Here is a 16,281-nt window from a genome sequence, read left to right on the forward strand (position 1 = left end):
GTGTAATTTGAAATATCTGCTGCAGTTGATTCCTGATATGTTCGTTTGTCCTCGAGTTCCTGAACTGTGTAGTTCATATGGAAGCAAGAGGGGAAAAAAGGTAGCAATTCTAACTTCTGACCAAGAACAGAATACAAACAAATGAAAACTAATAATTTTAACGACCAATTTATACAAATGTATAGTTATGCTACAGGCACGGCTTTCATCTTGTAAACACATCTATTATAGACACGGCATAGATTCTCATGGAATAAGTTCTACAGGGGCTAGCATTATGGGGAAGCGAATTCTTATTGTACTATTATACAATGAGAAACTTGATTAATAGCTGAAACTCAAACAAGTAAACAGCATGCCTTTGCATCACAAGACAGCATGTCATAGGAGAGGTTGAAGTTCATTGCTCACATGGTGGGTTGAGAGATGGGGATGGAGAGACAGATCTCAGAATCAACTTTCTACCCCTCCTCCAAGTAGTTGATGGCCCAAAACCATGATGAGGGGGTGAAACCCTTTTGGAGTTTGGAGAGACCGACTTAACTCCACTTGTAGGCAAGCAATTTCTGTTCAGAATCTCAGGAGTTTCATCTTCTGGAATTACCTGAAGATGCTTCTCATATTTAGGCTGGTGATAGAAAAAATTTGTTCTAAATCTCTGGATAGGGCGCATTTTAGTTGATGGACCAACATCGCAAAGGGATGATCCTGAGAGCTGCCCACTGATGGGGATTTGTGGATGAACTGGAGACCTAAATATGTATAAACCTTAAATCTTTAAAACAGATAACATGATCAATACAAATGCTATGCTGAACCAATAGTAGGTTAATGTATCATACCTGGAATCTTTAGAAGGTACCGTAAGATCTGGATGATCTTCACCCTTTTCAATTATATCAAGTAAATTCAGGTTTGATGTGTTCTCGTGGATTTTAGATTCCCCCCATTTGATGTCATTTTCTTCCACTCCTATGATTAGTTCAAAATAATTAAAACAAATAAAATTATTAGCCCTTTTATTAGAGAAAGCATGAGCAGTTTCCAAAGACTGCCATAGATGAGATAATTTTGGAAAGTAAGATATCTAACTTTGAATAGGTTAATTCAATTGCTAGGACCTGCATGGGAGCTTGGAGAATATGATACCACTTACCATTCTTGCAACCAAAGGTGTTTTTACATCCTTCACATCTACAGTAGGAAGAGCAACCAACACCACCCTTTATACACAAGTAACGTTTTCTCCATGTTAGATGGGATAACGAACAATGCAAATAGAAAGGGACAACTGGTAAATCAGGAAGCATTTGCAATATTAACCTGAAAGCATTCGCAGTATTTCTTTAGACAACTTGACTTTTTACAGTTGCATCCTCTTTTATGCCTGGCTGAAGCTGGAGTTTTATTAGTCTCCTCCTGCATGAACAAAAATTGAGTGCACGTGGTTCGAAGGCAAAATACATCATGACCATTTGCAATGGCACCACAACCTTGAACATGCAATCCTCTTTATGAATTTTAGCAAAGCTTTGCATCATTGTGGTTTTTTAACTCACAAATGAAACAATGCTCTAGCAAAATTGAGCATTAGATGTGATCACTATGATGTCAGCAAATTTTATCATCTAATAACAATGTAGTTTAGGAGAATTTCCTACCCCAAATTCAGAAACAGAATCCGAGTTTCTAATCACTTTGGGAGCAAATGCAAGAGGGTTGCGAGACTCAATCTGTCTACGAGTTTCCAGAACAGTATCTTCATGAGCAGGATTGTTAGAACACTCTAGACACGAACAAGGCTCAATACAGTAGAGACCAGCAGCAAAGCATTCGCAATAACTGTACCAAATAACACAATCTTGTAAAAATATGATAACCACAATATAAAAATGTAACTGACTCAATTCCTTATGTGATTTGATATCTGTTTTACACCGTCTAGAAAGTGAGCAGTTAAGCATGTCTAGGAGATGGAAAGTAAAGACATACTGATTTGATCCACTGTCATCAAGATTCTGAAACCCTGTGTTTCAAGGCCAATTTACAATCATTGAGCATTTGAATCAAAGAGATTAACCAGCCCTCAGATTCTGCCTAGTTTCATTCATATTTATTGCAATTATAGAATTTATCATGCTAAAGCAAATGAAAGAATTAAGATGATGAATTTTGAGTAGTTAGGTCCTCCAAGAATCGCACATATAAACTACTGAACTGAACTTACAGCTTTAGGCATTTTGATCTCTTACAATTGCAGCGCTTGCATGATGATGCTCCAAGATATTCAAATTTTTGCCTGAAATTTAAAAAATTCAAAATTTTTGGCTGGGGAATTTGATTACAGAGATTAAAATGTATTGACTCCTACATGTACCTCTTCATTTTGGGACTGCTTATGCCATAGTCTTCAGTCACAACCATCGATGTCCGAGGAACATTTTCCATAACCTTATCTTCGTTATCAAAAGGAACAAAATCTGTTTCCACAGTAATCAGAGCTAAGGATTTACTAACAGGATCTAAACCAGATGCCATGTGTGCAGCAGGGGAAGGAGGCTGGCTTATTTCTTGCTTTCCAGAAGCTAGAGTCTCAATCTTGACAGCATTACCACTGCTTGTAGATGTAAGAGCATTCAAGTGCAAACCAATACCCCTTCCAGGTAATGCAGACAATGTTTTTCCCTTATCTGTCCTCGGAGTTGCATGCTTTTCTATGCTTGCACCCATGTGATCTGATTGTGATGAGGTTGAACTACTAGATTCAAATGCTAATTTCTTTTTATGAGCTCCCATCTCAAAAACCAGGCACCTCCTTCGTATTTTATGCTGCTGCTAAAGATGGTCAAAAAATAATAATTAACCGAATGAAGCATTTATTAGTCTGTGGTATCATGGAATATTGGATTCCATGTAACTACAGTTAATAATAGAACAGAAAATCTACTTTCGCTGCTGACATCAGCATGATTAAATAACACAACCAATTGTCGCTTTTACATAATAGGGTCAACTTTGGGTCCTTCTACAAATATCAGCAGAACTATATAAGTGTTTGTTGAAGCTTTGGTTAGCGAGCAAGTAAACTTAAGCACCTTTGACTCTGTACCTAGGAATACACTTGCACCCTGGCCTAATTCATCTTTAAATCTGCACATACCTTCTAGGATTTCCATTTTTAATTTACTCTTAATTGCTTAAATTTTATACTAAATGTCAATCCTGTATGGAAGAGCTCATGATGCTATTCCAGTGAACCAGTGAAAACAAAAAGGAAAAATTTTCTGACTAACACTATCTGCAGCACACATGCATTTTCTATCTTTCATGTGATCCTGCTGTACATGATCAAATCAGTCATCTGTGTCAACGTTCAGCGGGCATGAAAAGCCTTTTGTTTGATTCTACCAGTTATACCAGAGCCACAAACTTCTTACTAAACACATTGATTGGCACAACTTTTCATGAACATTTCATATGACATAATAGACAAACTTCCAGCTGCAATAAGAATCCTCTAACAAGTAGCTTGTTAATTACAATAATATATTTTGCAGGTTAGGGAAAAAAAACCAAGGAGAATTTGAAATTCTCAGAAAAATCACCAGCACCAATGCCTATATATGTATTATGACTTATTTATCACCAAATCAGAAAAGTTTGCAATTCTCAATAAACAAAAATAAAATAGTAAGGTTTGCGTATGGTGTCCACTCCAAATGTAGACACAGCAGTGCTGCATGTAGCATCCTACTTGCCTCTAACAATTAATGGCAACACTGCCATAAAGACTCTGATCTTATGAAGTACAATTGAATGATGATAAGCCAAGGTTGGTGATATTTGTGAGAGTGACATTATACCAAGAGTACATTGAGGTTGAGAGTCTAGGACCCTAGGTGATTTGAAAAGTATGGATGCGCATTATCAAGATAACTGATACATAGTTTAAGAATGAAAGGCTTTCAGGAAGTGAACAAAATGATTACTCAGTTATGTCAGTCAATTTCTAGGTTACTCACAGAACAGACCAGTAGAAGATGCTTACTTAATACCGGGCAACAACCATCAGAACATAGGTATATGCAAATAGTCTTAATTCTTAAGTTTTTACCTTGCTGCTGGACTGGTAGCTTTTCCCCCTGATATCCACTTTTGCAGCCGCATCATTGACTATTGGTTTATCTGGTAAAGTTCCAGAGAATACAGATGGTGTCTGATCTGCTTCATTCTGTTCCCCAGATTCTACTGGCTGAATTCCTGGCTCTCCAATTTCCCTTTGCTGGGAAGAACCTGCATAATAGGAAGTCTCTGAATCATCGCTGTTGTCCTGTGGGGCCTGTAGGACATTTGAGATAAAAGATATGGTCCCAGGATCCACCATTTTCTGCTTCTCAGCTGATTCCTCATCAATGGATGGCTCCAAGGTCAAGATATCAGCTACATCGGAAATCAGAGCCACCCAATCACATCCTGCTTCATCTTCATTCTGCCCAGTTCGGCCAATTTTACACAAGTCTTTTTCACTTTTACGCGAACAATATCTCTCATTTGGATCGCCTGCCATCTGAGGCTCAATAATTGCTTTGAGAGGCACCATGATAATGTTATCATCTGGGCTAGCACAATAATATTTCAAATTGTCTGGCTCCTCAATTGCTAATTCCATGTGCTCACCAGGCAGCTTAGTAATAACCCCTTTACTTGAATTTGCAGGAGTGGAGCATTCTGACTGTTCAACACTCAAACTAGTCAATTGAGCAGCCTCAAAAACCCCTATACTTGTGTCATTTTCATCTTTACTTTGAAGGAGCTCAGGTTTTGAAGGCTCTGAGAATTGATCCCTAACATAAGACACAACACTAAGTTAAACTCGTGTTTTCAACAACAATTGATATTTGTTTGATCCTGATTCCGTTGAACAAAGCCAGAAAATCAATTTTACCTTCTCATAAATGATCTAGCATCACTTTGGGAACTAAGCTGAGGTGAAGCAAATACAGAAAGAGGGGATGCAAAAGACGGAAAGTTGAACGCTTGACCATTGTGCATGGACTTGACTAACTCAATTGGTGAGAGATTGTTGATGTAATTAAACACAGGAGAATCCTGCAAGGTTACCAAATCATTACTTAAGTAGCAGCCTTAACGCCCGGCTATTGACGAATGATCAAGAGCTAAGACAAGAAAAGGAAATTACAATTTCCAACTAATCAAAAAGACAAAAGCTAGAATCGTAAAATTTGCATACTGACCTAACCGTGGAAAATATATGCAAAGGGTAAATCTTTCATTTTTTATCTTCTTCTTCTAATTCAGTTGGAACCCAAAATTGCGATCTCCATTCTCATAAATTGGTAAAAAATAAAACCAATATCCTTCAAGTTAACATATATAAACAAAAACTCCAAAAACCCAATTACATTAACAGTGAAAAAAAAACAATGAAGGACCCAAACCCACAAAAATTCAAAGCAGTTCACACAAGTATACGCAGACACAAACATAAAGCACCATGCAAACCTCAGGAACAGCAAAAAAGCAACCAAAATCTCAATTTTTAAGCAAAACAACCCAAAACCCAGCTAAAGCCTAGAGAAAAACACACAAAAAAACCACAACCCATGATTCTACCCTCGCTCTGAGAAAGAAGAAACACCCAAAATACCAAAAAATAAAAACTCACATAGAATTAAGCATGTAATACAAAAAGAAATGAAAAATTAAAGAGGGTTAGAGAAAGCAGACCTCAAATTGAGAGAGGGGGTTAGTAGCGGGGATTTGGTTCTTATTGGGTGTGTTTAGCTCCATTAGAACTTGAATACACTTCTCTTCTACCTCTAAAAGATCCTCAGTTACGAAGCTGAAAACACCCACCTCCTTTCTCTCTCCAAAACGTTTCTTATTGTTGTTCGGGTGTGTCTGTCTGAAGAGAGAAGAAATGAAGAGAGAGAAGGTTAAGAGGGGCGCGAAGGCGGGAAGAAAGCAGATTTTGTATGTTTTGATTAGATTTTGGGCCACAACCCTAAAACCCATTTTGTTTGTTTGCTTGCCAGTAACCTTTTCATCCATTTTAAATATTACGACACGTGTACACACTACGCTCGGGCCAATCAATTTATTTTTTTAATGTATACCATGGATGTTTAGATAACGGTAATACTTAAAAAATAAAAATTGATGCTAGAGTTATTAATTTGACTAAATCCAGTAAGATTGAGTAATGTAATAATTTAATTTAAACTATAGACAATAAAAATAGATAAACTGTACAAAAAAATAAATGGTAAAACAAAGAACACAAAAAGTTAGAAAAAATAAAATTCAATCTCCAATTAAATAAATACTAAAAAATAGAAAAAAAAACATTAGCTTCAGAAAATATTAAATATTAAATAAAACAAATAAATCCCGAGTGAACTCTCTAAAGCTAGGTTAATTTTCAAAATTTACAACTTGTGAGATCCTAATAAACTAAAATTCAAACAAATTAAAAGTTGAAGGACAAAATCGAGTAAAAAAAACTAATTTAAAAAAAAAAACTTTGCAAAGAAAAAAAACAACAACAACCAAAAGAGCAAAGATGAAATCTACTATGAAAAAATAATAATGAAGGGTAAAATTAGAAAAAAAAATCAAAACAAAAAATTATCTTATATTTTATAAATAACAATTAAAAGAATATAAATCAAATTTGACAAATTAAAACATTAAATGAGAATAAAGTTTTAACTTCATAAATTATTTTAAATAAAGTAAACAATGACAAAAAAAACACGGACTAAATCAAAAGAAAAAAAATTTAATGGTTGATTTGAAAAATTATAGAGCATGCATAAAGATCGAGAAAGAGAGGAAACTCGTCTATGGAGGCACCACATTTTTCATAAAGAATAAGTCAAGATGCATCGAAAGCGATCTCATAATGACAATTTTGGCCTCTGAAATTAATTGTATACACCGTTCTAAGACAACAAAACGACTGATGCATGCGCAACACATGTCAATATATTTTTTTAGTTTATTTTTATTTATTAAAATACTTAAAATGACCCAACTTAAAATGCTTAAATGACCCAGCCCAAAACAAATCAGCAATAAAATGATAGAAAATACCCTTTAACCCAATGGTTAAATTATTTGACATCAAAGGCACCGGGATCTTTTTATTGTGCAACAAAATTTAAAATTACAAAAAAACCCCATCGTGAGTTTTTTTTTCTTTCATTTCAATGGTACACAGGTTATTTTACCATGCATTGTTTCTATAAAAATTAAAAAATACAAAAGTAATCCTCGGTAAAAGCTAAAAATCTATTTCTTTTAGGGGCAGTGATGAAAATTTATTGTACAATTAAAATGCAAAACGCCCGTCTTGCCCCCAATCAATTTTAGAACACCATAATTATCACAGTGCAAAGAATATTTTACCCCTAAACGACTAAGAGGTTTTTTTAAGGCCAGGAATGAGAAAATTACTATTCTCATCCACAATAAATTGTTTCCAAGTGAACAATGTTTTCTCCTTTGTTTTTTTTTTAATATGATGCAGGTTGTCCAAATCCCATGCAATATGATTAAATTTAGTGGATTCATTATAGATTGTCTTGAGTTCTAGATTTTTTTTATTTCAATTATAATATGATTTGGATCATAATATACTCCATCCTAGTTTATTGCATTCTGATAATTTTAAATTGAAAATTAGATACTTTTCAGAAGAAATAATTTTCAATTATTACAAAAAATTAATATATAAAGAACAATTATGACTTAATTTGAGAGTCTATTCGTCATAAGATTGGAATCACAAGCCAAGTGAACAACCTAAATTTTGAAATTTTTTTTAAAAATCTCTAAAAAAGCTTCTTTTTTTGATTTGGAATAAATATCTAGAGTGATATTATTTTTTTTAAAGATAATTTTTATATCAATCTGAACCGATTCAAACCTAAAATTAATAAGTCACTGAGAAAACCCACTTGACCAAATCAAGTTGATAGATCACTAAATTGATACGCCAAGCTAACCTGTGTCTTGTAACGCGCAAGCATTGTGGGGGATGTGAGTTGCAAAGGTTTGTTTTTTCCACCTTAGCATAGTTACAAAAATAAAAAAATAACATGGTTAAAAAATATCTAGAAAAGTAACATAGTTTGGTAAGTTCCATGTGTTAGATGTGACTCTCTTGGATTATTAAATCACCTATAAAATATAATAATGATGATAAAGGAGAGAAAGAAAAGCCAATGAAAAAAAAAAAAGACCCTGAAAACATACGGAAACTTTGATGACGATACCATTTGTATTATAAAAAAGATCTCGATGAGACGAACCTAACAACACTAGAAAATGTCACCAATTGTGATTAGAGTGGGTCACACGAGCCATTGAAAGCATGGTTATAAGACCCAGTCAAGGGGTTAGGTCCTGGGTCATGTTGAAAAAATAAAAATAAAATTCTTAAGGTTTTAATATTCCATGTAAAAAAAGTTAATAAATAATCTATATAGATGTAAGTTATACATATTGTAAAAATAGAAGTTTAAAATATTATTTTAAAATGTTTTTTTATCATAAATTGAAAAGATTTTATCTTATCATTTTTAAGTTGAAGTATTTGAACAAAAAAATTTTTTTATTCCATATTGATAAAACACAACTTTCTTCTTATAAATATGAAGTATATATATTAATGGGTTTCTAATCTCATATTGAAAAAATTAAACCTTTTTGTTTTAGTGTTTATACAATGAACTTCGATACGAGTTAGTAACCAGCAAAGAAAAGGTATTAGGCTCGCGCATATAAGATTGGACCGAACAAGATAATTTTTTTATATATATTATATAATTGAATTTTATTTTGAAAAATAAAAAATAGTTATTTTTAATAATAATTTATTCTCTTTAATTTTATTTAATCATCTTATGTATGTGTTTGTTTCTACTATTGTATGATTAAATAAAAAATTAATTTTGATAAACAAAGTCATTGAATATAATCATATAAATGAATCATGTTATAAGATTAAATATCTTTATTTATATTTGTTTCTTAACCTTTTTAGATATGTATTTAATTATTGTCGATGATTTGTTTTATTTATTAACACAAATTATTTACACAATGTTTTTGATTTACACTTGATATTGCTTATGAAAAAAAAGGTAAAAAAAACCTAAAAATTCACCGTTTTTTGGTTGAAAAAAAACCCCAATCCACCACGAATCTCCAGTTAAATAAATAGAGTTTTTATTGGATTTATTTTAATTTTTCATAAAAGATTGGTTTGAACTCTAAGATTTATTAAAAAAACAAAAAAACACTAATACAGTCGGGTCAAGGACAGGCTACTTTTTGTCGTGCAGGTAAATGACTGGACGTTTTAATGGGAGGCCTTCTTGGATTCTGTGAGGATTCGGACAACAAATATAAAGCTTAACCTAGACCGCGTGTCTAATAACACTATTTATATACTTAACCAATCATAATTTCATTTTTTTTTACAAAAAATTAAAATAATATTATTTTGATTTTTTTTAAAATCAATTTAAATTTTAATCACAGATTTATTTATTCAAATAAAATTAATTTTGAATTGATTTTTGATTTCTTTTAAAATCTAAATTCAAATCAAAAGCAAATCACGAGTGAGTAAATCCGCAGGCAAAATTAAAAGCTAGATTTTCTGGGTAATATAACTTGGACGGTAGATAAAATGCTTTTGAATAGGTTGAAAAGATCATGTCAGTCTATTCAAAGATGCAACCTTAAATCCAGACAAAAATCTAGCTCTAGACTAGGACCCAGGCCGGTTTGTTTCATACATGCTCCTTAAAATCATGTTTCTTTTCCTTTTAAAAAAGTTCATAAATGCAAAATACTTTTTGGTAAAAAAAAGAAAAGTTTAATTTTTTTATATTTTTAGCGGAAAATATTTTTATAAAATTATAAAAAATTCATAATTATTCTTTTATTTATTTCTTTTATTAAAATCTTTTGACTGTTATATATTTTATTTTAATTTTTTTGTTGAGTTTTGTCTCTTAAAATTTGATTTGTACATCGATTTTGATTTTGATTTGTTTTTTTATTGTTTTTTTAATTGAAATTTTTTATCTATCAGATTTGATCATCATTCTTTTTATTGCTATTTATTTTATTTAAAATAATTTAGAAAATTATATATTTTTTTTATTTCATCATCTTTCAACTCTTTTATTGTCAGATTTGCCTTCATTATTTTAATTTTAATTTATTTTATTTGAAATAATTTATGAAATTAGATTATTTTTTTTAACTCCATATTCCTTCAACATTTTTATTTGTCAGATTTAGTCTTTATTATTTTAACAAAATTAAAAAAAATTAAAAAATTAAAAAATTATTTTTAAATTCACTTTCTATGCAGGAAAACATTTCTCAATTAATTTTCTACGATATATCAAATATTAGAAAACAATTTAATTTTTAAAAATTTACTTTGCATGAAAATTATTTTCTAAAAGAAAATCAATTTCCAGCAAAGCAAATAAACGTATCATAATTGGAATAAGACTTTCTGTTTTTGTCTTGACACAATTGGAATGGCCTCACAGACAGGAATCACCATGCCGACCACCTCCATCACAGGCTTGACCTCTGTTCACATGCTCAAGTATCTGCACTGTTTTGTTCTGGAGCAGAAAATTAAAGAGGTTGGATTTATGTTAGGTACATCTCTGAACACAGGACCAGCTCAAGTTGTGTCTGATGCTGTAGGCTGTAACCAAGCATATACTCTTGTCATGTATATCAAAATTTCAATCCCCCAAGGATGAAGTGAAGAGAATTACAGCAAGCTTTCATGCCTGCAATGTCTAAACATGCCAGCTAGAAACTTAAATTGAGACTGGACATGAAGAATAGCTGGAGGCTTGAATCATTAAGTATACGAGCATGCCTTGCAACCAGAGTCACCTGAACTGGACTGACATGAGCTTCTAGGTGAGATTCCAGGCAATTCGCAGTCTTGAACTTACGATGAAATTGCATTCTAGATTCTGCATATCAGCTTCACTGTCAAACAAACAGAAAATAAGTGTAGAGGGATTTTCTAAGTGTTTATAATATCAAAAGATAGCATTTGATATTTAATATATCAATAAGATTAATTTGTTATACAGAAAAAAAATGTATTTTTTTTCTTCTCTTCTCTTCTCATTTCTTTAGATGTTTAGAGGTTAGTTGTATCTGAAGGTATTGTTTTTATATAATATAAATAAAAAATTTTAAAAACAATATTTTCATGTATACAAGTCAACTCTTTATTTGTTTTCATCGTAAATAATTTCTGAAACACAACTAACTTCGGATGGCACAACCACCACCACAGAACACAATATAATGACAAAACTCTGAACAATTCAGTGATATGACTCCCATCATACTTCACATCTTACATGTTATAGATCTAAAACCAAACAGAGAAATGCTTCAACGTGTCGGAAGGTCACCTGTAGCATGTCACAAGATGGAACGAATTTTCAAAAGATCACCACACATCCATTGCATCACCCAACTAAGGTGAATACATACAAGAATGAATGTTGGAGTGATTGAGCTCTGATATACCCCGCTGAAATCCTGCAGAGCAATAACCTCCTGCAATGCTTTGACACAGGCAATTATAACTGCTCTTCGTCCTTTAAACAGAAAAGAGCACAGAAGATAGTTGAGCAAGATGGAGAGAGACGCATGTTATTTTGTCTCCCCAGTGGTTAAGAACCAGCTGTGAAAGAGAAAGGAAGGGAACTGGAGCACCACTGAAACAGTAAACATAATAATCAAGGTGCAAAGAACGAAAACACAGTTGCCCTCCCAACCAACCAAAGATACAAAAGCCTGCAATTCAATAAAAAAGATGACAGGAATGGTGCAGCTAATTATGTTCATAGTAGCCCCAAACTGGGAAGAATAGAAGCTCCACACGAGAAGTTAGAAGTCAGTAACTCCATATGCTCAAACAGGGCATTCATAGAAAACCAAACCCGAAAGAAAATTACAAGTCCCTCCCATCCAACGACAGTGTTTCTCACTGTCCTGTGGCCACACTTGAAAGTTATCTGCTGAAGTTTTGTCCCTGCATGTAAATCGATACAGATGAGTTGATAAAGGAGTAGCACAATTAATTTCAACGGAGTCTGGAATTCGAATTTTCAAGCAAAGAATTCTAATACTCTTTAAGTTACAACAATTACCCTCCTTTACCTTGAGTAGGCCTTTCTGACGAGGTTCCCGAAAAACCTCACTAGATTTGAGTCTTTTCAATGCTGATGAATTGGATTGGGAGATTAAAATTGTTGGAACACCTGCAAAACAAGTTTTCTATTAGGCTTAAAGACCGTCGGATGCTTAAATTAACACTGTTGTATAGGCATGCGATAACATCATTTTGTGAACTCCATTATGGAAGAAGGATGCATGGGCATTTAATGCATGTATGTTTTGTCTCTACAGTTGGTGGCGAGTGGAACAAGGGTAGTACACCTAGGATATAAGCCTTGAACGGGGTGCATGGCCAGTCCACCGAAGGGGATGTAAAGTTAGCCTGGGGAATGCTTGGCCAATCCATTGAGGGGGAAGCAAATTCAGTTCGGAGGGACATCTGACCAGTCCGTTGAAAGGGAAGCAAGGTCAGTCTGGGGAAATGCTCGGCTAGTCCACCATAGAGGGATGTGAAGTCAGGCCGGGGAGACATGTGGCCGGTTCACTAAGGAGGGGGGCGCACGCGCGCACAACCAGGCTGAGGGGGGCCGAGCGACAGGTCCACCCAAAAGGGGAATGAGCTGTCAGTCCCGGTGCAGGGGGGTGCATGGCTGATCTGTAGAGAAGATAAGTGGTCTTGCAGACACTTGAGTCCAATCTAGCGAGCTATGTGGAGGAGCCCAAATCTTATCCCTGTCACTTTCCGACCACTATCCACTGCCATAGGTAGAATAGTCGTTCAGAAGATTCACAACGGATTTCTCTGGCCAGCCCGCGCAAGTTTTGAGCTTTTGATGATTGCAATTAGATGTTCTATGCTCATAATAAAAATTCCAAGCAAAATTATATAGAATGAGTAAGCTGTGTTTTCATCAAAAGTAGGCATTTGATTCAGTACAAACTACTAACCCACTCGTATGATCATCAATTTACGCTGTTTCACTTGAGGTTTCACTAGCAAACACGACTATAGACTCAAGCACAGGCATGGAAGGATCAACTTTAAACAGCAACCACCACGACTGTACTGTGCATGAAAAAAAGTGTCTGATACCCTTAGTGCTCCATAGCCAATGGTCTGCTTCGCTACCCTTAAAAGCAGGGATTAAGAAACAGCATGACTCGAGTTAAAACTCCCCTATCTTGTAGCACAGTGTCCTCTATGCGTTCTAGAAAACAAGCCAACTGACATGAACAACAAACTTACCAAACATAAACTAACCTTGTACTTTGTCTCCCCGAGTTAGATGAAATAACCACGACACCTGCATCACATGGAGATCGATTCCAGCTAATGGCAAGTCACCCAGATATAATTTTGGCATCGCCTGGAACAACTTTAGGAAAAGGGAGCACATACAGTTCAGATATTCTATACCACGAATTCATGATGAGGAATTCAACGAGAAAAGTCACCGCAGCAGGATATGCTAAAAGCTGCATGTGGTCTAACAAATTCAGGCCACAAAAAAGGCTACATTGAAGATAAATATTTCCTTGATATTGGATTTCTAATAGGAAACATAAAAATGAATATGAGAAATACATCATGAAGGATGCACAGGTAACTGAAAACACAATTCTATCTGATCCATTCAATAGCTGAAATTGTCAACTGAAAAAAAAGGCGAAGTAAAAAACAAATGGATCTGTTTAATAAAATTAAGTGTAACCAATCACATGATTAATAAATATCACAACTCACTAATGTTTTTGTTAGCACTCAAAGAAGATTTCTGAGTCTCTCTATTCATGCTTCCAAGCATACAAAATCAATGAAAAACCAAGATTTTGTGATTTGGAATCCAGAAATCTCTGGGAGAAGGACCACGGCAACACATTTGGATCTGAAAGTTGTTGGCTAGACCATAACTTCTCGGCTGACGTGCAGGTCTTGAACATAAAAACAGCATTTCCAACTGATGCACCAAAGAGCCAATTATGTACATCCCAGAACACTTCAATTGCTAGCCCGTCAACCAAAATGGTGTGGTTCCCCCGGAACTTCCATCGGAGTCGCTTCACCTGCATCACGGTCTTGCAGTCCACACGAACCAAAAGACACGGATCACTGACACCAATTGTGTCGCATTCAATCATGAGATCATGGATTTGACCATTGTCACAAAACCGAGCCTTGGTACAGAACACTTTCTTTCCAAAGACATGCTCTCTCTTAGCAACAAAAACAGCATTGGAAGGAATAGGAGTGGCACCAGTTTTCTTGAAAGCTTCTTTTCTCATATCCCCGAGAATCAGAACCATTTGCCTATCCACAACAACAGCAACATAAAAGCCCTCAAATGGTTCAGGACCAGATCCAAATTTAGCCGATGAAAGGTCCCAGTATATGTCAATTTTACAAGAATATGCTTCTAAGCTCTTAGACCCTTTTCTTTTTGAGAACAACCACGGTTTAATATCAACCTTGCATAAACACTGATTTGCAGAATCATCAATCCCTACACTTAGGCCTTGACCCATCAAATTCTTACTCCACGTTATAGTGATCAAGCAAGATCGGCCTCGAATTCGACATTGATACACACAGGTAACCAAATTCTGTGCATTTTTACTAGTATTTGAAGACGAAGAATCAGCTATTTGTACCCCATTTTCACCAAAACAAGATGGGAAATCTCTCATTTTAGCACCAAAGAACAGAACTTTACTACTCCAAAACTCTCTCTAGGACTTCTCGCAAACACTTGCTCCAGAATTTCGCAGCTAAAATGAACACAACACATAAAAACTCAGAAACAGAAAATAAAAAAACAAAACCACAAGTTGACAAAAGAAGAGGCTCTTACCTCAAAAACCGTATCAGAAATGCTTCAAAAACACCTAATCAAGACTTGATTTTGATCCGGGCAAGGTCTGGTTTGATGCATTTCTGCAGGAAGCCATTAAAGAAAAAAGCTTAAAGAAAGCCAGAGAAACTGCTAGCACATCTAAACTGAAGACAAAAACGAGGAATGTTGGCGAGTTCTGGTAATAAAGTAACTAACGAGAGAAGCAGACAGAAAGTAGACTTATTTCACTGTCAATGCCATCTCTAACAATTTATAATCAAAATGAAAAATATTTGAAATTTTTATTACAATAAATAAAAAGGAATACCAGATAAACAAACATGTATACCTCAAGAAAGTGACAGCTGAAATAACCAAGGGAACAAAAAAAGGGAAACTTTACTGACAAAGCAACTGTGTATTGCTGGAAAGGGTGGTCTTTGAATAGTACTCTACATTGAGAAATTTTTTTTAAAAAAAAAGAGCATCTGTCTTTCCTTTTTCTCTCTATGAATGGATGTGTCTTTCAATCCCCCCCCCCCCCCCCTCTCTCGACCTTCCCTTTTAACCTGACATGTCCGCATGTAAACGAGGACTGAGTTGAAAGCTTCAGTTTCATGGAAGGGACTTTAAATATGAAGAAATCTTTAGGCTTCAATTTCTGCATGTAATTAAGGATTTTTAAGGAAGAGATTGAGAGGCCAAGAAACATTTTTTTAGGAGAGAAACGGTTCTTTAACGAGGGTTCCAACTTCTTACAAAGTTAATGCAAGCACGATGTCACATTTAATCGAGTTTTCTTTATAAAACACCCACAGTTCGTTGGGAAATAAAGATCTCACAAAACCATTCTTCTCTCTCTTTTTAATCCATGCTGTTATATCTTGAATTTCATAATGGACACCTGCAGATTTTATTGATGAAACTCACACAAATTGGCATGGCCAACTTGAGATTTAATTCTAAGAAAGTTGATGAGCAAAAATAATGTTCGAGGACCAACAAGACAGTGAGAATACAAAGGATGGACAACGCAGGATGTGGTCAGCATGTTAATGTTGTTGAAACAGTGGGGATCTTACAAGCCAGAAGTGACTTGACCAGAAACACTTGATTTCTTTTGCTAGGTGCCCACTCATAATTGGCATGCCAGCCTCATCATGTATCTCACTAGATCTCTGTCTCTCTCTCTATTTTCTCTGTTAATGGGTTCTGTATGTTTCCTGTCCTGGAATCTGTA

The 16,281-nt window shown here is 34.6% G+C and overlaps 2 protein-coding genes across 7 annotated transcripts; both read right to left on the minus strand.

The window, feature by feature from the left end:
- Positions 1 to 132: 132 nt before the first annotated feature.
- On the minus strand, positions 133 to 6,087 carry LOC133693805 (protein tesmin/TSO1-like CXC 2). 3 transcript variants are annotated; one of them, XM_062115127.1, is made up of 10 exons: positions 5,749 to 6,087; positions 4,946 to 5,109; positions 4,115 to 4,844; positions 2,378 to 2,832; positions 2,228 to 2,299; positions 1,662 to 1,842; positions 1,324 to 1,419; positions 1,157 to 1,223; positions 843 to 972; positions 133 to 752 (listed from the first exon to the last, which is right to left on the minus strand). In XM_062115127.1, the coding sequence occupies exons 1-10, from the start codon at positions 6,070 to 6,072 to the stop codon at positions 401 to 403; spliced, it is 2,571 nt and encodes an 856-aa protein (XP_061971111.1). In that variant the 5' UTR covers positions 6,073 to 6,087; the 3' UTR covers positions 133 to 400. The 3 variants fall into 3 exon arrangements, with proteins under 3 accessions (XP_061971111.1, XP_061971109.1, XP_061971112.1); XM_062115125.1 differs by having other exon boundaries at positions 2,378 to 2,835; XM_062115128.1 differs by lacking the exon at positions 5,749 to 6,087 and adding an exon at positions 5,256 to 5,349 and having other exon boundaries at positions 2,378 to 2,835.
- A 4,679-nt stretch (positions 6,088 to 10,766) lies between these two features.
- On the minus strand, positions 10,767 to 15,556 carry LOC133695388 (uncharacterized). Of its 4 annotated transcripts, XM_062117364.1 has the most exons (6): positions 15,391 to 15,556; positions 15,060 to 15,142; positions 13,472 to 14,976; positions 12,253 to 12,353; positions 11,499 to 12,124; positions 10,767 to 11,061 (listed from the first exon to the last, which is right to left on the minus strand). In XM_062117364.1, the coding sequence occupies exon 3, from the start codon at positions 14,893 to 14,895 to the stop codon at positions 13,996 to 13,998; it is 900 nt and encodes a 299-aa protein (XP_061973348.1). In that variant the 5' UTR covers positions 14,896 to 14,976; positions 15,060 to 15,142; positions 15,391 to 15,556; the 3' UTR covers positions 10,767 to 11,061; positions 11,499 to 12,124; positions 12,253 to 12,353; positions 13,472 to 13,995. The 4 variants fall into 4 exon arrangements, with proteins under 4 accessions (XP_061973348.1, XP_061973347.1, XP_061973346.1 ...); XM_062117363.1 differs by lacking the exon at positions 15,391 to 15,556 and having other exon boundaries at positions 10,767 to 11,045; positions 15,060 to 15,326; XM_062117362.1 differs by lacking the exon at positions 15,391 to 15,556 and having other exon boundaries at positions 15,060 to 15,326.
- Between the last annotated feature and the right edge of the window lie 725 nt (positions 15,557 to 16,281).

This window comes from Populus nigra, chromosome 5, assembly GCF_951802175.1.
Source record: "Populus nigra chromosome 5, ddPopNigr1.1, whole genome shotgun sequence".
Classification (NCBI taxonomy): domain Eukaryota; kingdom Viridiplantae; phylum Streptophyta; class Magnoliopsida; order Malpighiales; family Salicaceae; genus Populus; species Populus nigra.

Excerpts from the sequence above, each read along its gene's own strand:
- LOC133693805 (XM_062115125.1), bottom strand. The coding sequence starts at position 6,072 with ATGGATGAAAAGGTTACTGGCAAGCAAACAAACAAAATGGGTTTTAGG. Across the intron at positions 2,300-2,377 it reads AGCAGTCCCAAAATGAAGAG|GCAAAAATTTGAATATCTTG; the intron begins GTACATGTAGGA and ends TTTAAATTTCAG. Across the intron at positions 753-842 it reads GTACCTTCTAAAGATTCCAG|GTCTCCAGTTCATCCACAAA; the intron begins GTATGATACATT and ends ATACATATTTAG.
- LOC133695388 (XM_062117364.1), bottom strand. The coding sequence starts at position 14,895 with ATGAGAGATTTCCCATCTTGTTTTGGTGAAAATGGGGTACAAATAGCT.